General features: G+C 43.0%; 1 protein-coding gene across 4 annotated transcripts in view; it reads left to right on the top strand.

The window, feature by feature from the left end:
- Window positions 1-22,947, top strand: part of oca2 (oculocutaneous albinism II) — a 546,847-nt gene that overhangs the window by 372,280 nt on the left and 151,620 nt on the right. For all 4 annotated transcript variants that reach the window (XM_043692289.2, XM_087987811.1, XM_043692287.2 and 1 more), the window contains 2 exons: window positions 2,632-2,689; window positions 7,354-7,462. In XM_043692289.2, coding sequence (XP_043548224.1) covers window positions 2,632-2,689; window positions 7,354-7,462 — 167 coding nt within the window. The remainder of the gene's footprint in view (window positions 1-2,631; window positions 2,690-7,353; window positions 7,463-22,947) is intronic.

Genomic DNA, 22,947 nt, shown 5'->3' with positions numbered 1-22,947 from the left:
GCTCGACAAGGTTCTCCATGGGAGGCTGATTAGCAAGGTTAGATCTCATGGAATACAGGGAGAACTAGCCATTTGGACAGAGGGTGGTGGTGGAAGGTTGTTTTTCAGACTGGAAAACAACCAGTGGAGTACCACAAGGATCGGTGCTGGGTCCTCTACTTTTTGTCATTTACATAAATGATTTGGATGTGAGCATTAGAGATACAGTTAGTAAGTTTGGAGATGACACCAAAATTGGAGGTGTAGTGGACAGTGAAGAGGGTTACCTCAGATTACAATAGGATCTTGACCAGATGGGCCAATGGGCTGAGAAGTGGCAGATGGAGTTTAATTCAGATAAGTGCAAGGTGCTGCATTTTGGGAAAGCAAATCTTAACAGGACTTATACATTTAATGGTAAGGTCCTCAGGAGTGTTGCTGAACAAAGAGACCTTGGAGTGCAGGTTCATAGCTCCTTGAAAGTGGAATCGCAGGTAAATAGGATAGTGAAGAAGGCGTTTTCTATGCTTTCCTTTATTGGTCAGAGTATTGAGTATAGGAGTTGGGAGGTCATGTTGCGGCTGTACAGGACATTGGTTAGGCCACTGTTGGAATATTGCGTGCAATTCTGGTCTCCTTCCTATCGGAAAGATGCTGTGAAACTTGAAAGGTTTCAGAAAAGATTTCCAAGGATGTTGCCAGGGTTGGAGAATTTGAGGTATAGGGAGAGGCTGAACAGGCTGGGGCTGTTTTCCTTGGAGCTTCGGAAGCTGAGGGGTGACCTTATAGAGGTTTACAAAATAATGAGGGGCATGGATAGGATAAATAGGCAAAGTCTTTTCCCTGGGGTCGGGGAGTCCAGAACTAGAGGGTGTAGGTTTAGGATGAGAGGGGAAAGATATAAAAGAGACCTAAGGGGGAACTTTTTCAAGCAGAGGGTGGTGCGTGTATGGAGTGAGCTGCCAGAGGAAGTGGTGGAGGCTGGTACAATTGCAACATTTAAGAGGCATTTGGATGGATATATGAATAGGAAGGGTTTGGAGGGATATGGGCACGGACAGGTTGGACCGAAGGGTCAGTTTCCATGCTATACATCTCTATGACTCTATCTACAGATGAAACACTTGAGCGTCGTAGGTCAGTGTCATTAAATATTTTAGGATGGGATTCTGCTGTGGATTAAATTGCAAACATTCCACATGCTGTATTCCCATCATTTGGTCTGGGTTTAGACCAGTAGGAGCAGTAGCCTGGTTCTTGAGGTCGAATGTTTGAGCTGTCACCGAGTGCTGATGTTGTAAGATACATTTGTTTGGATTTGAGATGAACAGCATCCTAATTCTGAGTTGCTCGTCCTCTGGCTGCAGAACAAGTAATTTGGAAGGCAAACGGAATTTTGTCCTTCATTGCTAAATGGATTGAGTTTAAAAGCAGGGAGGTCATGTTGCCACTATACAGGGTGCTGATGAGGCCACATCTGGAATACTGCGTGCAGTTGTGGCTTCCTTACTTGAAAAAGGATGTACTGGCACTGGAGGGGGTGAAGAGGGAATAGGTTTAGGGTGAGAGGGGAAAGATATAAAAGAGACCGAAGGGACAACTTTTTCACGCAGAGGGTGGTGCGTGTATGGAATGAGCTGCCAGAGGAAGTGGTGGAGGCAGGTACAATTACAACATTTAAGAGGCATTTAGATGGGTATATGAATAGGGAGGGTTTGGAGGGATATGGGCCAGGTGCTGGCAGGTGGGACTAGATTAGGGTGGGATATCTGGTCGGCATGGACGAGTTGGACCGAAGGGTCTGTTTGTGTGCTGTACATCCCTATGACTATGACTCTAAGAGGATGTTCACTAGGTTGATTCCAGAGTTGAGGGGGTTGGCTCATGAGGAGAAACTGAGTAAACTGGGAGTATATTCACCGGAATTCAGAAGAAGGGTTGGATCTTATAGAAACATCCAAAATTACGAAGGTTATAGATAAGATAGAAGTAGAGAGGATGTTTCCACTGGTGGGTGAAACTAGGACAAGATAGGCATAGCCTCAAATTAGAGGGAGCAGGTTTAGGACTGAATTGAGAAGCAACTTCTTCACCCAGAGGGTTGTGAATCTATGCAATTCCCTGCCCAGTGAAGTAATTGAGGCTTCTTCAGTAAATGCTTTTTAAAGCTAAGATAGATATTTTTTTTTGAACAGTAAAGGAATGAAGGGTTATGGTGAGAGGGCGGGTAAGTGGAGCTGAGTCCACATAAAGATCAGCCATGATCTTATTGAAAGGCGAAGCAGGCTCGAGGGGCCAGATGGCCTACTCCTGCTCCTAGTTCTTATGTCCTTATGTCCTACGGATGATGTTTTCTGCCTTCAGTGAAATTGAGAAGGGTGAAATCGAAAAGTAAAGCTGCAAAATGTTATTGAAATCCTCTCTTGATTGAGTTACAGCCAAAAAAAAACAAAACAAATTTAATTCTGGATGCAGCACCCTTTGAACATTAGGTGTGAAATCAAAAATTCAGTTTGTGATTGTCTCACATGTAAAATGCTGCAGAGTGTAATATTCCTGAGAATATTGCCTGCTTGTTTATGGCTTTATGTCATGTTGAGTGTACAGCTGCAGCATTTGTATTTATTGATGTCATTTTTTTCTACGTTTTAGACAAATTTCACATGATGACAAAAACTGGGAGACTAACATTCAGGAACTGCAGAAAACAGTAAGGAAGTTTTGACTTTTTAACATTTACTGTTTAAAATATAAACCTCCATCGGTTATATATGCAACTTGAAGCTATTCTGACAAATTCTACCTCTTAACAATTTTTGCCTGATGATTGCTGAAATTTATGGAAAATAGTTGATTAGCACCTAAAAATACTGAACGTATAGACCTTCTGCATTGCTAGTGAAGCTCATTTAAATAAAGATAACAATGAATTAAAACTGAAAGAACTTCAGATGCTGTAAATCAGAGACAATAACAGAAATTGCTGGAAAAGCTCAGCAGGTCTGAGTTAACATTTCAGGTTGAGTGACTCTTCCTCTGATTTCTCTCCACAGGTGCTTTCATAACAATGAATTAAAAAGGCTGGCACCTCTTTTGTGAATTGGAAAGGGATCTTAGCCAAATTTTTAAACTTGAGATGGTACTACATTGCCAACCTCCCTCAGTCTGCTGTTCCTGTTACACTCTGAAGTCTCTGTCACCCAAACCTTGCAACTTTCAATTCTATTCATTCCAATCCAGTGCACTGTAGATTTTTTTTTTACCCTAAATAAAAGCAAATTACTGCGGATGCTGGAATCTGAAACCAAAAGAGAAAATGCTGGAAAATCTCAGCAGGTCTGGCAGCATCTGTAAGGACAGAAAAGAGCTAATGTTTCGAGTCTAACTGACCCTTTTTCAAAGCTTTGACAAACGGTCAGTTAGATTCGAAACGTCAGCTCTTTTCTCTCCTGACAGATGTTGCCAGACCTAATGAGATTTTCCAGCATTTTCTCTTTTGGTTTTTTTACCCTAAAATTGATTAAAAATCAAATTAACAACTGGGACTTTGTTCACTGGTGTATAGGAGATTGAGGGGTGACCTTATTGAGGTTTATAAAATCATGAAGGGCATAGATAAGATGAATGACAAGGGTGGGGGAGTTCAAAACCAGGGGGCATACTTTTAAGTTGAGAGGAGAAAGATGTAGAAAGGACATAAGGGACAATGTTTTTTCCACAGAGAGTGGTTCATTTGGAAGTGGTGAATATGGGTACAATTACAATGTTTAAAAGACATTTGGATAAGTACATGAATAGGAAATGTTTGGAGGGATAGGGGCCAAGTGCAGACAGGTGGGACTATTTTAGTGTAGGAACATGATTGGCATGAACTAGTTGGACCTAACTACTCTGATTGTATGAATGTAGCTTAAACTGAGGCGGAGCATAGTTTTAATTGGTAGGAACAACTCTTCGTTATTTTAAGCAGTAATTTCTGAATTCTGCTGTTAAATCTTAAGCTGCTTCACTTGCTTATGAAATAAGAGCCAATTAAAGCAACAAGAAAAGTCAGCCATTAAGTCATTACTGTCCATTGGAATCATAGAATCCCTGCAGTGTGGAAACATGCCCTTCAGCCCAACAAGTCCACACTTACCCTGCGAGGAGTAACCCATCCAGACCCATTTCCCCTATCCCATTATCCTACATTTACCCCTGACTAATGCACCTAACCTACATGTCCTTTAACACTATGGGCAATTCAGCATGGACAATTCACCTGACCTGCACATCTTTTGGACTGTGGGAGGAAACCGGAGCACCCGGAGGAAATCCACGTAGACACGGGGAGTATGTTCAAACACCACACAGGCAGTTGCCCGAGGTTGAAATTGAACCCGGGTAGGTATCTGGTGCTGTGAGGCAGCAGTGCTAACCACTGAGCCACCGTGCCACCCACATTCAGCTGGATCAGGGCTGATCTGAATCTTAACTCTATTTACCCAGTTTTTTTCCATCATCGTCGACATCCTTCCCAAGCAGAAATCAGTCTCGTGTTTGACATTTTCAATTGGCCCAGGATCCACAGCCAATTTGGGAAGGTGTTTCAGATTTCCGCTACATCTGTGTGAACAAGTTCTTCCTAATTTCACTCCTAATTGTCCAGCTCTACAATTCTGTCTTAGTTTTCTAGATTTTGTCATAAAATCAAATAGTTACTGTATACCCAACCAATAGAATCTCCATGGCTTGGAGGATATAAGGCAACATGGCAATTTGAGGTGGCATGCAGATTGTACGGGGCATGAGACCCAGTGCAGGGCAGGGGAGGGTGCTGGTTGAGGGGTATGGGATATAGCACACTATTGTTCCACCATTCTCGCATTCCAATCACTTAATCTGCATTATCAACATCCTTTCTCCCCCAGCACTGCACCCCCTCCCATACGATTGCATAAATGCTGTCCCTTCCACACTTCATGTCAGCTCTGACGAGGTAAACATTAGCTTGCTCTCTCTCCCCTGGATGCTCCCTGACCCGCTATGATCTGCGGCATTTTTTGGTTTCAAGCCTTTCATAAAAGTTGGGGTCGAGATCTTAAAGTACTGAGACGTGTCTTCTGAACAACCCAACTCAATTCTATTCTGTCCTCCTGGCTGACCCCGAACTGTGTCAGGAAATGGCAGACCAACTTGACATGCAACATCCGAGGAGCAGGAGAATCGAATGCCTGATGAAGGGCTCCTGCCTGAAACGTCGATTCTCCTGCTCCTTGGATGCTGCCTGACCTGCTGTGCTTTTCCAGCACCACACACTCTCGACTCTGACCTCCAGCATCTGCAGTCCTCATTTTCTCCCAGACCAACTTGACATGACCATCGCTCCAAACTGGAGTGGTCATCATGCCTATTGATGTCATTTCCATGGATACTTGGATCTACCAACTTAGGGGATTTCCTGGCTTGAGCTTCCAACTTCCACAGTGCAAATCCAGCCCTATATTCAGCTGGGACGCACAATGGCCCAGTGGTTAGCACTACTGCCTTACAGCGCCAGGGACCTGGGTTTGATTCCAGCCTTGGCTGGCTGTGTGTGTCTGGATTTTACACTTTTCTCCCCCATATCTACATGGGTTTCCTCTGCTCTGATTTCTTCCCACAGTCCAAAGATGCACGGTTAGATGGATCAGCCATGCTAAAAATGCCCATAGCGTCTAGGGGTGTGCAGTTTGGTGGGGTAGCCATGGGAAATGCAGGGTTATAAGAATAAGTTTGGGGGTGGGTCTGGGTGGGATCGTCTTCAGAGGGTCGGTGTGGATTTGATGGGCTGAATACCCTGCTTCCACACTGTGGGGATTCCATGTGATGCGTTGAGCTACAATTGCATTTGACTATGAGCTTGGAATATTTCTGAAGCCTCTGGCTGGTGTTGGGTGGGGACTGAAAGTCATAACCTTCTGAATCAGAGGGAGCAGTGCTACTATTTGTGCTAAACCTCTTAAACTTTGTAATCAAATAGGGGTCAAATGGAATTGGAGGGCATTTTAACTGCTCTTCAAGCTGAGAGAAATGATTTCTCAGGCTTGAATCTTTTTGGTTTTGGTAATCTTGCCTTCAGTAGCATTGTGACAGCTGCTGTTACAAACTACCTCCCAAGGATTGAAAATGATCTTCTAAAAACTGATGGTATAAATCATATTTTAAATGCACCTCCACCTGGACTGTCCTGGACATTTGCATCAATGTGATTACTTTTCAATTGACTTTTCAATAAAGGTCAAACAAAAAGTCTGCCGTGAGAATATGAATTTATTTTCACTTCATTTGATCCAAAGTTATCTTCCTATCTGCACTGGAGCTGTTTGTGAAATGTCATGAATCCTTGAAGTGGTATTTAAGAAGTCATCATGATCGATTTTGCCTCCGTGATTTTCAATTTGCAATTCTACAATTATCTTAGTAAACAATTCCAAAGGAAACACAGTAATGGAGATAGAGGGGCATCTAGTTCTACAGTTATTTTTGAATAATCAAGTCGAATCCTTTGAAAACAGAGTAATCCTATTTGGATCCATTGATCACCATGCAACAAATTAATCTGATTGTGTGAATATCGCACAGTACCCTTGGATGGTCCTGAATGCAGCTCATATTAATAATTGTACACCATCACCATAATGACTACTTTTTGAAGTATACACTGCAAATGTTGGTATGCAAATGTGAACTACATTTTACATCACAAAGTAAAACTACTCAATTAATAACCATGAGAAATGCAAGGTGGGGATGGGTGGGGGTCGTGGAGCGATGTCTGGATTAGATGCTCCTTGGAAGGGTTGGTGCAGACTCAACTGGCCTCTTTCTGTCCTGTAGGGATCCTATGATTAACTTCAGGAAAACCAAACAAAGAAAAATTAATGCTGCAAGAACAAAAGGACATGAAATTCCGAAGCTTTTCAAGTGGATGGTCAAGTCTGTTAGAGTTATACTTATGCATGCCAGTTAATAGTGCTGTGTGGCCACTGGAGGCCAGACTGTTGAGAATAAATGAGATTTATTAGAGAGAAAATGTAGATTGTGAAACAGCTTATAGTTGTGTAAGAAATCATGCAAAGCATGCAATAAAATGGGGGCAAAAGTCTGTTCTCGATCCTAAACCATTATAATGCTTAGTATTAGAAATGATCAAAAATTGATTTTTTGCTTGTCAAAACTTTGTGAACAATTATTTTTTGTCGTGTGAATCTGTGATTGAATTACTCTGCCATTTTCCCTTCTGTGCACAGAAACTAAGGTTTGATAATGTGTTTTGATTTTTCTTTTCTGTCCTATTGATTTTGTGGAAGAAGCTGCAATTTTTACCCTTTTTCATTGGTTATATCTTTACAGCACAGGATAGTGGACAAAGCCCTCCTGGTTAAATGCTCAATAGTTTTGGGATTCGTTATCTTCATGTTCTTTCTCAACTCGTTTGTTCCCAGCATCCATCTTGATCTTGGTAAGTAAGTTGTATTAGTGATGGTGCACGTGGTCAGCTCCATGTCTAATATCCTCCTACAAATCCCATATCGATCTTTTTATATCTCACTGACCTTTGTTTATCATCACTGGATCCCATTTGTTTCCAGCGCACGTTGTTTTCAGCTTATTAATGTTCTTTCAGCCTCCTGCCTGTCTATTTTGGATTCCAGCATCTGCAGTTTTTTTGTCACTTAACGTCTGGAGCTGGCATCAGCTTTTTTCAGATATCCCCACATGAACCCACTCATGCTCTCAAACACGCACCTGCCATTTTGCTTAATCCAACAGTAAAGCCTGTTCCAGATCTGGCACCTCTACGCTATCTTTGTTCTGTCATGTACCTCCAGTGCTTTCTGCTCATATTTCAGCCCTCTATGTCTATAAGCTGAAGGATAAATTTAGTAGACATGAACATCCATTAGAAAACCACTCGTGAATGTGATTATGGGTCATAAACAGATCTACAGTGGTGATTTTGCAGCTTGTTACACCTTCAGTATCAGCTCCCTGTTTCATCTGTTACTTTATCTTCAGAGACCCTCCATTTAATATTACCAAATGTGACTGCCATTACAGTCAATCTATTTAATTAGCATAATTTGTTTTGGCTTTACTTTGCTTCCAAATAGTAAAATTCGGGCTGGAAACCTTTTAATGACCTTTGAGTATTAACTCCATTGGAATTGGCAGGGCCAGGAACTGGTCACTGAATTTTGATATCCACGGTAGCTGTCTGCAAAGACCAGGGGTAGAGTGCAGACCTCTGACGGTGTCAAACTGGAGGGTGTAGGGGTAATGATTAGGCTGGCACCACTTCAGGAAGGAATCACAAGGCCCCTTTAGCTGTTTGAAGAAAGCTCTCACAGAGAACAAAATGTCAACCTTCTGACATGGGTCGAGGCCATGGTCCCAACCTCTATTGTCTGATTGATGTTCCACATTTGTATAATGACCTACATGGCTTGATCAGTATGTAGGATCTCCTGGCCTTAGATTGCCTCCAATGACCTGACTGAGTGTGGAGTGAAACAGACGGGATAAAGGGCCAATCTCTGCCCTTTGGCTGCTTGGAGAATTCCATGATTTGGAGACGCCCAGTGTTGGACTGGGCTGTACAAAGTTAAAAATCACACAACACCAGGTTGTAGTCCAACAGGTTTATTTGGAAGCACTAGCAGCTGGAGCGCTGTTGATGAAGGAGCAGTGCTGCAAAAGCTAGTGCTTCCAAATAAACCTGTTGGACTATAACTTGGTGTTGGTGATTTTTAACTTTGGAGAATTCCGGTACTAATGGAGTACATGTATGTGCAGGCACTGTGAAGTTATATAAATTAGGTGGAGAGGTCTGAGGGCCTCCTGGGTGACATAGAGATATCGTTCCCTTAGGCCTTCTACCCACCCTGCTTTGAGGCTATAAGCCGGGTCTGGGTACTACCAATGGGAAACCACCAGAATCCAGGCACCTTCTTTACAGCATCAGGGGATGTTCCGTGTGATTGGTGCTCTGCTGTTTTTAATCAAAGTTGTGCGGTTTTCCTTGATCATTGCTCTTGCTGTTTTGTTTGTATTTTCCACCTCTCCCAGTATGTGGTGCTGTACAAGGATTGTTTGAGATGGTTCACTGTCGCACTCCTCCTTTGTCTTTGTGGCAGGTGATATGCCATCACATAACAGCCACATAGGAGGCTCTATTCGAAGGTAACAGGAAGGTTTATTGGATGATAGCAATGAATACAATTACGTTTAGCCAGGCATAACTACAAGGACCTTAAGGAGCTGTACAAGTACATCTGCTCCCTCTAAAGGTTCGGATAGAATGCTTGTCCCCAACAACAGGCTGTATGGGACATCAGAATGGGCGCAGCCAATGTTTAATGGACATAAACTCCTTCAGAACCATTACCTTCCAGAACAAGACTAGCCTGCAAAGAATATTACTACAATAATATTGCTCCTTCATTCTGGGGCCAGAAGCACTGTGGTGTTAAAATGGGAAAAGTTTGGGCCCACACTGATGAAGATGCTAATGTACTCAATTGGGAATATACTTTGCTTATTGCCGGGGCTTTGTTTAGATCAGCTGACTGGATGGCTGGTTTGCTGTGCAGAATAATACCAGCAGCCCTCACCGGCTGAGGTTATCATGAAGGATTCTCCTTCTCAACCTTTCCCCTCGCCTGAAGTGTGGTGATGCTCAGGTTAAAACACCATCAGTTGTCTCTCTCGAATAAGAGAGCAGCCCTATGGTCCAGTGGGACTGTGACAACTTTGGCTTTTACCTTGTTTGTTGCCTGAGATTAGCGGATTGTTTCAGCAAAGGATCTCACGTTTAGCTCTAATTAGTTGCAAACTGGTTCAAAGCGCAGTTCTTCAACTAATAAGAAAGCAACATCAACACTTAATCCTTGGTTCCACTATAGTATGCACCTTGGCTGTGTTTAAATAAAGAAATAAAACAATTGCATCTCTTGGCAGATTTCATATCGAAATGTTAATTTATGTGCAGATGAGGCTGCTGCACTGATTTGATGTTCTGTACGCATACATAATTCTTGTACCTGAATATGATGTTATTTCTTTTTGAAGATTGATTCCTTTGAGAAGTTTTGCTACATGCCCTCTTATAAGTCTGTGAATATTATAATATTGCCAATGAAATGAACCTCAGTAAACAGGGACCAGAGGAACTTCAAAATAATAAGTAAATTCACAAAGAAAGTTATTTCCACACTAATAACACCTGTGAATTTGCATCCAAATATTATGCTGATTTATGATCCGACCAAAAGCCAGCTGCTACTAACATTTTGAAGAACTGAATCTGCCTAACTATAGAGTTACTCCATATTTTACTAAATTAATGTAAGTTCTCTTGCACAATTTTGGACCATGCCTGGCAGCTCATTGACATTGGACCATGCAGAATCTATAAGGATTCCAATTTAAAGGGATGGACACTCTTAAAGGCGCATCCTTCTGGAGCCAAATATAACTTCAGTCTTTCTAAGCTGAATTTTAAATCTGCGTTGACCTTTGCCGAAGTTTACTACTGCAGGTAGGTGGAAATGGAAGAACAAAATGAAGGAAACCTAATTTCTCCAACTGATGATGCCAGTGTTTGTTTTCAAGAGCACTGGATAATGCTGCAGCGAGACACAATCTATAATTGGGCAAATGTTTATGCAGGATGAATTTGAACAGATTGCTCATTGGGTAGCTAACTTACAGGATGCTCTCCACTGTGCTTGGTTTGTGGTGTGCAAGTTTCATTTACTCTTTTAATTTGATCTGTAGGTGTTGCTATATTTGTATCCAGGGTAGCGGGATGGCTCAATGGTTAGCACTGCTGCCTCACACTGTCAGGGACCCAGCTTCAGTCCCAGCCATGGGCAACTCTCTGCGTGGAGTTTGTACATTCTCCCTATGTCTGTGTGGGTTTCTTCCCCCAGTCCAAAGATGGATTGGCAATGCTAAATTACCCATAGTGTCCAGAGATGCGCAGGCGAGGTGGATTAGCCATGGGAAATGCAGTGTTAGAGGGTGGGTCTGGGTGGGATACTCTTTAGACGGTCAGTATGGTCTCAATGGACTGAATGGCCTGCTTCCGTGCTGTAGAGATTCTACCTTGCACCCAAAGACCATAAACAATATCCACTAGTTCATGCCCTCACTGGAAACTCAATTTGAAGACTAAGGATTGATCTGTGGCAGAGTGATACAAAATGGATCACCAAGGATGCCCTCATCAATGGCCAGCTCTACACCTACTCCATCAGCAAGTGTCAATCAGCTCCAATGGCCCTGTGTTAGATGGTGCTCTCTACCAATCATGCTGTTGTTGTGAACTCTTGAAGCTGACCAGTCATAGAATCATAGAGGTGTACAGCATAGAAACAGACCCTTCGGTCCAACCCATCCATGCCGACCAGATGTCCCAAACCAATTTAGTCCCACCTGCCAGCACCCGGCCCATATCCCTCCAAACCCTTCATATTCATATACCTATCCAAATGCCTCTTAAACGTTACAATTTACCAGCCTCCACCACTTCCTCTGGCAGCTCATCCCTTACCCGTACCACTCTGTGTGAAAAAGTTGCCCCTTAAGTCTCTTTTATATCGTTCCCCTCTCGCCGTAAACCTAAGCCCTCTAGTTCTGGACTCCCTGACCCCAGGGAAAAGACTTTACCCATTTACCCTATCCATGCCCCTCATAATTTTGTAAACCTCTATAAGGTCACCTCTCAGCCTCCAACGCTCCAGGGAAAACAGCCCCAGCCTGTTCAGCCTCTCCCTGTAGCTCAAATCCTCCAACCCTGGCAATATCCTTGTAAACCTTTTCTGAACCCTTTCAAATTTCACAACACCTTTCCGATAGGAAGGAGACCAGAATTGCACGCCTAACCAATGTCCTGTACAGCCACAACATGACCTCCCAACTCCTGTACTCAATACTTTGACCAATAAAAGAAAGCTTACCAAATGCCTTCTTCACTATCCTATCTACCTGCGACTCCATTTTCAAGGACCTTCTGTGGTCTGCAGTGCGTTGTTCTTGTGAAAAATATCTATGGACATAGATGTTTGTAGGCAGCAAGACAGGACTGAGGCAGTTTTGGTTAGATTAGATTAGATTAGATTCCCTACAGTGTGGAAACAGGCCCTTCGGCCCAACATGTCCACACCGACCCTCCGATGAGCAACCCACCCAGACCATTCCCCTGACTAATGCACCTAACACTACGGGTAATTTATCATGGCCAAATCACCTGACCTGCACATTTTTGTGATTATGGGAGGAAACCGGAGCACCCGGAGGAAACCTGCACAGACACGGGGAGAATGTGCAAACTCCACACAGACAGTCACCTGAGGCGGGAAATGAACCCGGGTCCCTGGCGCTGTGAGGCAGCAGTGCTAACCACTGTGCCACTCAGGAAAGCAAGCAGAATGCATGGCGTTGTGAAGAGAAGCGGCAAAAAACAAAGACAAGAGCATTATGGTAAACCTGGACATGTCCTTGATAAGGCTGAGGAATTTTGTGACCCATTTTGCACAACACCTTTGAGAGGCCATAAATGGCTTAAAGAGGATACAGGAGAGGGTCTTGGTTACGTGGAGATTATAAAGGTTATTCCAATGAGAGCAGACATTGTCAAGGGGATCTATAATAGAAATGTTTGGGCTCAAGCAGGGCTTTAAAGCGTGGATAGGGACAAATTGTCCTCAAAAGCAAAGCACTGAAGAGCTGAAAGTCTAGAATAAAGCAAGAAAATGCTGGAAATACTAAATAATTCTGTACTGTGAAAGGAAAAACAGAGTTAGCAGCAGAATTTTCACCTCCATAAGGGGACAAAAACAGAGATGGGCATGAAATTTTACCTCATTAATTTGTTTACCAGTTTGTTGACACTATCCTGCCCCTAAGCCATTTTCCCACAGCCTGGATCTGTGTCACTCACAAGGCATGCTGGGAAAATTTAAAGGGCAACAAGTCAGGCAGCTTCCGAGGAGCAGGAGAGTCAATGTTTCGGGCCTAAGCGTTTCATCACATTCTTGATGCAGGACTTCTGCCTGAAATGTCGACTCTCCTCTTCGGATGCTGCCTGACCCACTGTGCTTTTCCAGCGCCACCCTTTTCGACTCTGATCTCCGGCATCTGCAGTCCTCAGTTTCTCCTGAGGAAAAAAAGATGATACAGGGAGAACAGAACAAAAGGGGCTGACAGGGTAGCAGACAGGCTCTGGCTGGAGCATCCAACTCTGCTGCCATCTTGTCTCAAGATGGTGTAATGCCATGAAATGCAAGGCCTGAATATGTGGGGAAAGCAGATTCTGTCGTATCTTTCAAAAAGGCATTGGATGTCCACTTGAAATGGAAAGGTTTACAGGGCCATTGGGAGAAGAATGAATTGGTAGCTCTTTCAGAGAGCTGACATAGGTACAAGGACCATATGGTCTCTTTCTGTGCTACATGATTATGCGAGTCTATTTCCTAGAACATAGAACATAGAACAATACAGCACAGAACAGGCCCTTTGGCCCACAGTGTTGTGCCGAACATTTGTCCTAGCTTAAGCACCCATCCATGTACCTATCCAATTGCCGCTTAAAGGTCACCAATAACTCTGACTCTGCCACTCCCACAGGGAGCGCATTCCATGCCCCCATCACTCTCTGGGTAAAGAACCTACCCCTGACATCCCCCCTATACCTTCCACCCTTCACCTTAAATTTATGTCCCCTTGTAACACTCTGTTGTACCCGGGGGAAAAGTCTCTGACTGTCCACTCTATCTATTCCTCTGATCACCTTATAAACCTCTATCAAGTCACCCCTCATCCTTCGCCGTTCCAGTGAGAAAAGGCCTAGCACTCTCAACCTATCCTCGTACGACCTATTCTCCATTCCAGGCAACATCCTGGTAAATGTCCTCTGCAACCTCTCCAAAGCTTCCACATCTTTCCTAAAATGAGGCGACCAGAACTGCACACAGTACTCCAAATGTGGCCTTACCAAGGTCCTGTACAGCTGCAACATCCCTCTGCTAATGAACGCTAATACACCATAGGCCTTCTTATAAGCTCTATCCACCTGAGTGGCAACTTTCAAAGATCTATGAACATAGACCCCAAGATTCCTCTGCTCCTCCACCTTCCTAAGAACCCTACCGTTAACCCTGTATTCTGCATTCTTATTTGTCCTTCCAAAATGGACAACCTCACACTTGACAGGGTTGAACTCCATCTGCCACTCCTCAGCCCAGCTCTGCATCATATCTAAGTCCCTTTGCTGCCGACAACAGCCCTCCTCACTATCCACAACTCCACCAATCTTCGTATCATCTGCAAATTTACTGACCCACCCTTCGACTCCCTCTTCCAAGACATTAATAAAAATTACAAACTGCAGAGGACCCAGAACTGATCCCTGCAGAACTCCACTTGTAACTGGGCTCTTCATAAAGAACTCCTAGTACTCTTCATAAAGAAGACTCCCATTTCTTGCTTTGTAGTTGATTTGAAAAAGGTCCCCTGTAAATTCGGCAATGATCTGCTGCTTAGACTGTCAACACAGTACAGTGAGAGCTGCCCAGATCATATAGTTGGCTGTACGACAGCCTGATGCATACCTTGGAGACAGGCTCTGAGCAGAAGGTTTCCAAAGGCAAGTAAAGCAAGAGTTGGCATTTACGTAGAATGTTTGGAGGGTGTTTGGAGCAGGCAGGGTCCCATTCTTGGATGACATTTGATTTATTGTGGTCGGCCATTCTTACCCTCGGGTCTTTATATGGGATAGGCTCTGCTGCCTGGTGGAGTTGGGGACAGAGTGGGGAGTCAGTGGGAAGCTCCAATGCTTCACTTGGCTCACAGGGACTGTTGGAAAGAGACATACCTTCCCCTGGCCTTGCTGCCTTTAGCTGTCAGGATCCCTGGAGCCTAACCAGCTAGGCCCTGATTAACTTTAAGGCAGCTATGCTCATTATTACATTTAAATTCACAAACCCCCTCCAAGGTTCACTACTTGCTCTTGTCACAATTCTATTCGATTCAGATGTGCGTTAGAAACAATTTGGATTAGGCTTAGATTTTTACATTTTTAATACCCCACTCTGTCCCAACCCACTTGGACATAAAGCTTCAGGTGGACAGTTACTGTGATGTGTGGTCAGAGACCACAGCAAGCAATGAGTTGAAATGGATCATAAACTGACAGAACATAAGTAAAAGTGGTTATAGTTAGATTTGAACTTGCTTGGGGACTCGTCACCACATATAAAACAACCAGAATTTGGGAAGATAATTTCAAATAATACTCTTGCTTATAGTTATTATTGATTTAGATTTCTGTAAGAAGCTTAACACCATCCAGGACAAAGCAGCCAACTTGATTGGCACCACATCCACAAGCATCCACTCCCTTCACTGATGCTCAGTAGCAGCAGCATGTACTATCTACAAATTGCACTGCAGAAATTCATTAGAGATCCTTATACAGCACTTTCTAAACCCATGACCACTTCCATCTAGAAAGATAAAGGCAGCAGATACACAGGAACATCACCCCCTACAAGCCACTCATGATGCGAACTTGGAAATATATCATCGTTCCTTCAGTGTCAAAATCCTGGAATTCCTTCCCCAAGGGCACTGTGGGTGTACCTATAGCACATGGACTGCAGGGTTCAAGAAGGCAGCTAACCACCACCTTCCTGAGGGCAACTGGGGACAGGCAATAAATGCTGGTCCAGCCAGATGCTCAGGTCCCATGAATATATTTTAAAAATAGGTTTATTATATGCCTGACAGGTCCACATAGCTTCTGTTACAAGCAGGACATCACAAAACAAAGTGAATGGAAAAACCGGTTTCTAAATATACTACAATTCTTTTGATTGTTCTCTTTCTCGTCCCTCTCTTTGTGTCTGTCTCTCCCTTGTATTGATGCTTTGAATTTCACAAGGTCATCTGTGTTAATTGCCATGTATGTGGAATTGCTGTAGAGCTGTGAAATTGCTTGTGAATTGACGATATTTGTCACTAAAATCAAACACAGTAAACTAGTCACCTTGATAACTAACTAGCCTCTGCCTGACATTAAATCACCACGGGTCACTTTAAAAGGCCAGTCTGTGGCACTCTGTGAAAGAATCCCATTTCCAAAATATAGTCATTCTTTCAAATTTCCAGAGAGGCAAGATTAAACTTTGTGGAATAGGAAATGGGGGCAAACTACTCTTGCGTATATAAACTAAATTCAAAAACACAATAAAACTGAGAAAGGAATGCTATTAGCTTTATTTATAGTGATGTGTTTTAAAGGGATTGGAACTTGCTGCAGACAGCTTTTAGATTGGAATCCACATGATATTGCTACAATATACAATGAAACTTCTTCTTGACATCACAGCCTTTAAATGTAATTGGGCATTTTGTAAGATATGTAAGTTCCCAGATGTCTTTGACGACTTAGTTGGTAGATGTATATGTCATAGCCCGGTCTGCTACTGGGCTATGAGCTGTAAACCTACACTTCCTTACCATGATAATGACAGGTTTTGCAAGTGATTCTCACAGTGATAACGTTGTAATGACAGCCCTTAGGGTTATGTCAACAAACATTAATTGAACTCCGACAATAGTTTGTTTTTATTCTCTCAGAAACAGAAAAGTAGTCTCATTCTCCAAAATTTAAAGAGCAGGTGGTTTAAATAACTCATTACATTGAGACTTTTACATACCTTATCCATTATGTCTTCACAATATTGTAATAGAATACACAGTGTTGTTGAGTCTGTTCCAGTACTGAAAATCAAATCTGTTTATCTTGGATTTAAATGCAGGTTCATGGTTCCTTAAAAGTGGAGTCACAGGTAGATAGGATAGTGAGGGTGTTTGGTATGCTTTCCTTTGTGGGACAGAGGATTGAGTATAGGAGTTGGGAGGTCATGCTGTGGCTGTGTAGGACATTAGTTAAGCCACTTTTGGAATATTGTTTGCAATTCTGGTCTCCCTCCTATTGGAAGGATGTTATGAAACTAGAAAGGGTTCAGAAAAGATTTACAAAGATCCTGTCATGTTGATTTGGATCCCATTTACCACCACCTGAGAAAAAGAACAGGAAATGACATAATCACAGGAAATGACATTATCAACCCAAGGAAACCTAAACACATAAATAGAAAGCGGGCCATGCCACCAGTGCTTCATCGAGAGACTCACTGATGTTACCTAGTATGGTGACAAAACATCTGAAAATGAACCTTCCAGCTCAGCGAGCAAATCTACATCTAGAACATCAATCTGATCTACAAATCTTCTCAAAACTCACATTTATAAGGGTGTTGCCAGGGTTGGAGGATTTGAGCTACAGGGAGAGGCTGAATAGGCTGGGGTTATTTTCCCTGGAGCGTAGGAGGTTGAGGGGTGACCTTATAGAGGTTTATAAAATCATGAGGGCCATGGATAAGGTAACTAGACAAAGTATTTTCCCTGGGGCGGGGGAGTCCAGAAGTAGAGGGCATAGGTTTGGGTGAGAGGGGGAACATTTAAAAAGGACCTAAGGGGGAACATTTTCAAACAGAGGGTGGTGTGTGTATGGAATTATCTGCTAGAGGAAGTGGAGGTGTCTGGTACAATTGCAGCATTCAAAAGGCACCTGGATGGGTATATGAATAAGAAGGGTTTAGAGGGATATGGGCCAAATGCTGGCAAATGGGACTAGATTGGGTTGGGATATCTAGTTGGCATGGACGAGTTTGACTGAAGGGTTTGTTTCCATGCTGTACATCTCTATGACTCTCTGACTCTAAGTCACTCATAGCTAATTTATCATTTCAACTTGTTCAATTCAGTCTCTATCCCCTTTTCCCGACTGGAAACTGGGATAGAGACTGACATCTTTTGAAAACTGGAAGGGGGCCTTTTGGATATGCATCCTGTCAGTTGTTTTTAAAGGTCCTGTGAATCCCCTTGAAAATCCGACACATTAAGTCAATAGGGATCAACTGTTGAATCAAACGTTTGAAGCCTTGCTTACAAATTCCTCCATGACTTTCTCTACTTCTGTAATCATCTTCATCTCCACAAGCATCTGAAAGATCTGTGAGCATTTATGCTGATCCCAACAGCAAGCTCAGCTTTGATTGCTGCACCATTCAAGACCTTGCCTTCAGCTATGCTCTGAACTCTGGAGTTCCCCTGCGGAGTAAACTTCTCCATCTCTCTCCACCTCATTCCTCTTTTCAGACACTTGTTAAAACCAATGTTTTTTGTTAAACAAATTCATCTGAGGAATTTGGATGTCGCTGGCTATGTCAGCATTTATTGCCCATCCCTAGTTGCCCTGAAACTGAATGGTTTGCTAGGCCATTTCAGAAGGCAGTTATGAGTCAACCACATTCCTGTGCGTCTGGAGTCACATATTCGGTCAGACCGCGCAAAGATGGCACAATGAGCATTCCTTCTCTTTGACCAAACTTTGGGTCGTCTGGACAAGTGTCCTATTATGTGGCATGGTGTTCAATGTTGCTTTAAATTGCTTCTGTGAAGTGTGCTGAGATGATATACTGTATTAAAAAAATACAAATTGGTGTTGAGACACGGTGTCTGGTTCAAGAGCTTAATTCCCCATCACCACCCTTGGCATCATTTGAATTCATTTTGGCAGTCCCAAAGTGATCAAAGATGGCTTGGTTCTGCATTGTTTCAGTGGATTCTCGGGTGGTTGATAGGTCTGGGACTCCATCGACAGACTCTGTCACTTATGGGTCAGGTGGTGCTTGGAAGGGTGGCTGGATGAGTTGTTGGGAATTTAGTGTATGTCCTCCAGCAGCTCAGTTCATATTCCTCAAGAATTCACTCGAAGTGGTTTAATGCCTTCTTCATTGTGTTCGATCCTAAACTGAGGATTCTCATAATCAACAGTCTAATCTCTTTAGGGACATTTTGGTAGACTTAAAGCCTTTCGGTTGCTCTCCTCGGGGTCCCCTGCTTGTCACCATGTTCCAGGGAGAGCAGCTATTTCAGCAGGTCTTGTGTCCAGCGTAATTCCTGAATTATCCCATCCATTCCCAGCCTTGATGATGTACTGCACTGTCACTCTTGTTCTTCACTAAGATTTTTCAATTAAAAGGTTCAGAACTATTGAGCAAGAAGGAGATAAATAATGGAATAGTTGCAAAGCCTACAAAAGAAGGTTTGAAGAGCCCATATTATTGATATCTAGTTTACTCTTGTTATGATTAAAACAAAACCTTTATATCTAGCCCCCTGAGGAAACCAAAAAAAACCACAAAACCTCTGTCAATGCAAGTCAGGACCGAAAATAAATTTAGCTGCTAAATATTTGAAGGATGAAGACTTGTTGAATCAGATATAGATTGAACTGTTTCAAAACTGTTAAACCAAGTGCAAGTAATTTTACAGAATTGGGGCTGGAGAATCTTTTAATAAAAAAAAAGTTAGATAGTTTAGGAGATAAAATCAGGAGATAATTATACTGGTCTGCAGTGAGTGATTGGAAAGGGTATTTTGAAGCAAGGTTTCGAGACCAGATGAGATTGGATTCGATTCCCTACTGTATGGAAAGAGGCCCATCGGCCCAACGAGTCCACACCGACCCTCCGAAGAGTAACCCACCCAGACCCATTTACCTAACACTACGGGCAATTTAGCATGACCAATTCACCTGACCTGCACATCTTTGGACTGTGGGAGGAAACCAGAGCACCCGGAGGAAACCCACGCAGACAAAGGGAGAACGTGCAAACTCCACACAGTCGCCTGAGTGTGTTCTGGTTACACTTGGAATAACAGTTCCAGGGATAGACCTTTTTGGGAAGAACTAATCAGGAAATCGGCAGACTCCATTTTATCCAGAGTGCTGGGAGCAGTCAATTGGAGCAACAGCCTTTTTTAAAGCTCTGATGAAGGGTCACTGGACCTGAAACATTAACTCTGATTTCTCTCCATAAATGCCAATGCAGACCTGCTGACTTTTTCCCAGCAATTTGTGTTTTCATTTCAGCCTTTTTAAAAATTGACTTCTCAAAACTTGTATTCCTTTATGCTGCATTCTGCAATATATACTTACCTTTACATAGCCCTTTTAACAGGGTAAAGTTTCCCAAGGTGTTTTCACAGGCATGTTAACAATCAAAATTTGACTCGGAGCTGCACCTAGACAGGTGACTAAAGGTAGGTTTTAAAGACTATCTTAAAGGAGGAGTGAGGGGTAGAGAGGTAAAATGGTTTTTATGAAGAGAATTGCAAAATTTAGGATCTAAGCAGCTAAAGTGAGCTGTAATTAACCACAGCAATTAACCAAGGCTCATTCAAAAGCACCTTTCATCGAGAAGGGCAAGGGCAGCAGATACTTGGGAAGGCCACCAGCTGCAAGGTCCCCTCCAATCCACACACCATCCTGACATGGAAATATATCGCATTCTTTCACCAACTGAATCCAAATCATATAACCCGAAATCCTAACAGGGTTCACCTACTGCCCCCAACCCTCTAAAGACTGAAGTTGTTCAAGAGGGCAGCTCACCATCATCTTCTTGAGTGGCAAGAAATACTGGCCCAGTTAACCAAGCCCACGTCCCATGACAAATAGTGCAATGTATTGATCAAAACTACTGGGACAGTATGGAAAAAGAATGGTGTACCTGTCAATTCAAAGACAGAATCTTTAAGACTAGAATAAAGGAGCAGCAGAAGTTTTTACCATACTGTCTGTGCACCACAGTAGTGTGGGTGCAGTCCATACCACCCTGGACCTGGAGGAAGCCAGCAATGGTGAGCTACTCTCAATTATCAGCAAAGTGATAGGAAGTGTCATCAACAGTGCTATTACAGATCACCAGTGACATCCCACAGGATTATTTATTTGTTAACAACTTGGATAATGGTATGGAAAGTTGTATATCCAAGTTTACTGATGACACAAAATTCGGTGGCATTGTAGACTATGTAGTTGATAGATTAAAATTCCAAAGGGATATTGATAGACTAAGTGAATGGGCAAAACTGTGGCCAATGGAGTTCAACATAAACAAGTGTGAGGTTATCCATTTTGGACTGTAAAGGATAGATCAGGGTACTTTCTACATGCTACAAAGTTAAATACAGTGGATGTCTAAAGAGACTTGGGTGGTTCAGGTGCATGGATCTTTAACATGTCACAAACAGGTGCAGAAAATAATCAAGAAAGTTCATGGAATGCCAGTCTTTACATCTGTAGGAGTGGAGGACAAGGATGCAGACGTTATACTGCAGTTATACAAAAGCCTGGTTAGACCCTGCCTGGTGTGCTGTGAGCAGATCAGGGCACCACATCTTAGGAAGGAGATGGTGCCCGAGGAAGGAGTACAATGTAGATTTACAAGAATGATACCTGGACTTCAGAGGTGCAGTTATGAGGAGAGCTTATATAAATTAGACCTGATGTCTCTCGAATTTAGAAGTTGAAGGGGTGATCTGATCGAAATCTTCAAGTTATTAATAGAAAAATACAGGGTAGATAAAGATAAATGATTTCCACGGGTTGGGGATTCTACAACTAGGGGGCATAATCTGAGAATTATGGCCAGACCATTCAGGAGAGATGTTACGAAGCAAGTCAACTCACAAAATGTGGTAGATGTTTGGAACTCTCCTCCACAAATGGAAGTGGATGCTGGATCAGTTGTTAACTTCAAATCTGATGCAGATAACTGTTTGTTAAGAAATTGGATTAAAGGGTATGGGACAAAGGCAGGATGATGAAGTTAGGCCGCAGATCAGCCATGATCTCACTGAATGGTGAACAGGCTTGAGGGGCTGAATGGCCTACTCCTGTTCCTATGTTTCTATTTAGCAATGACCTGCTCACTGATAACTGAGTTGGAGTTCTGCCAGGCTACTCAGCTGCAGATTTCTTCACAGCCCTTGTTCAAACTGGGACAAAAGGGTGAATTCCAGAGGTGAGGTGCAAGTGACTGCCCTTGACCTCAAGGCTACATTTTGACTGAGGGTGACATCAAGGACCCTGACAAAACTGGAGTCAGTGGGTATCAGGTGGCAAATTTGCCACTGGTTGGAGTCAGACCTGGCAAATAGGAAGGTGGTTGTTGTTATTGGAGGTCAGTCATCTCAACCGCAAACATCTTTGCTGGAGTTCTTTAGGATGGTGTCATAAACCCATCAGCAGCTTCACCAATGGCCTTTCTCCAAGATAAGGTCAGACGTGGGCATGTTCGTTGATGATTGCACAATGTTCAACCCTATTCATGAGTTCTCAGATACTGATAGGCAAAAGTGAGGACTGCAGATGCTGGAAGTGCCCTTGTACCAAGGCAGGCCTTATGCTCAGTTTGCCTCAGCTCCCAGCACCCTCCAGTCTTGGTCCAGGATTGACCATCCCAACTTCGAATGTAGCCTGACCACCCAGATGGAAAACCTGACTTCTCAGATACTGCAGCAGTCTGTGTCCGAATGCAGCATGACCTGGACAATATCCAGGCTTGGACTGGCAAGTGGCAAGTACCACATCTGCACCACACAAGTACTAGGCAATTACCACTTGGATGGGCTGAATGACCAATGTCTACTCCTAGGTTTCATTATCGAAGGAGCATGCAACAATGTGATGAAGACACGGTAGGATGAGCGCTAAGTAAAGTAAGTAGCAAGTGCCTAGTAGGAGTCTGTTCTGAGTTATGTCAGGAATTCACGTTATTTAGTTTTTCAGAAGGAAGAGGATAATTGGAAGTGACATGGAAATGAGGCAGGTGGGAGGCTGAAGGAGATGCTAAAACAGGGAAATAATTGCTGCTCGATAGCAAGATTCTGAAGTTGTTTAAAGCTTTAGGGGAAATTCTTTCTCAACATCAAGATTACAATTTTTTTCATTCTTACAGCATTTTCCCAAATTTCTTGCCACTGTCCATGTAACCCCAAAGGGAAGGAAATTCTGCCTAAAGA

The sequence above is a fragment of the Chiloscyllium plagiosum genome, unplaced genomic scaffold (assembly GCF_037043375.1).
Source record: "Chiloscyllium plagiosum isolate Xiang-an unplaced genomic scaffold, Cpla_swu_hap1 HiC_scaffold_6, whole genome shotgun sequence".
Taxonomy (NCBI): Eukaryota; Metazoa; Chordata; class Chondrichthyes; order Orectolobiformes; family Hemiscylliidae; genus Chiloscyllium; species Chiloscyllium plagiosum.
Note: the sequence above shows the minus strand (reverse complement) of the source record. Positions and strands in the feature narration are given on the sequence as shown.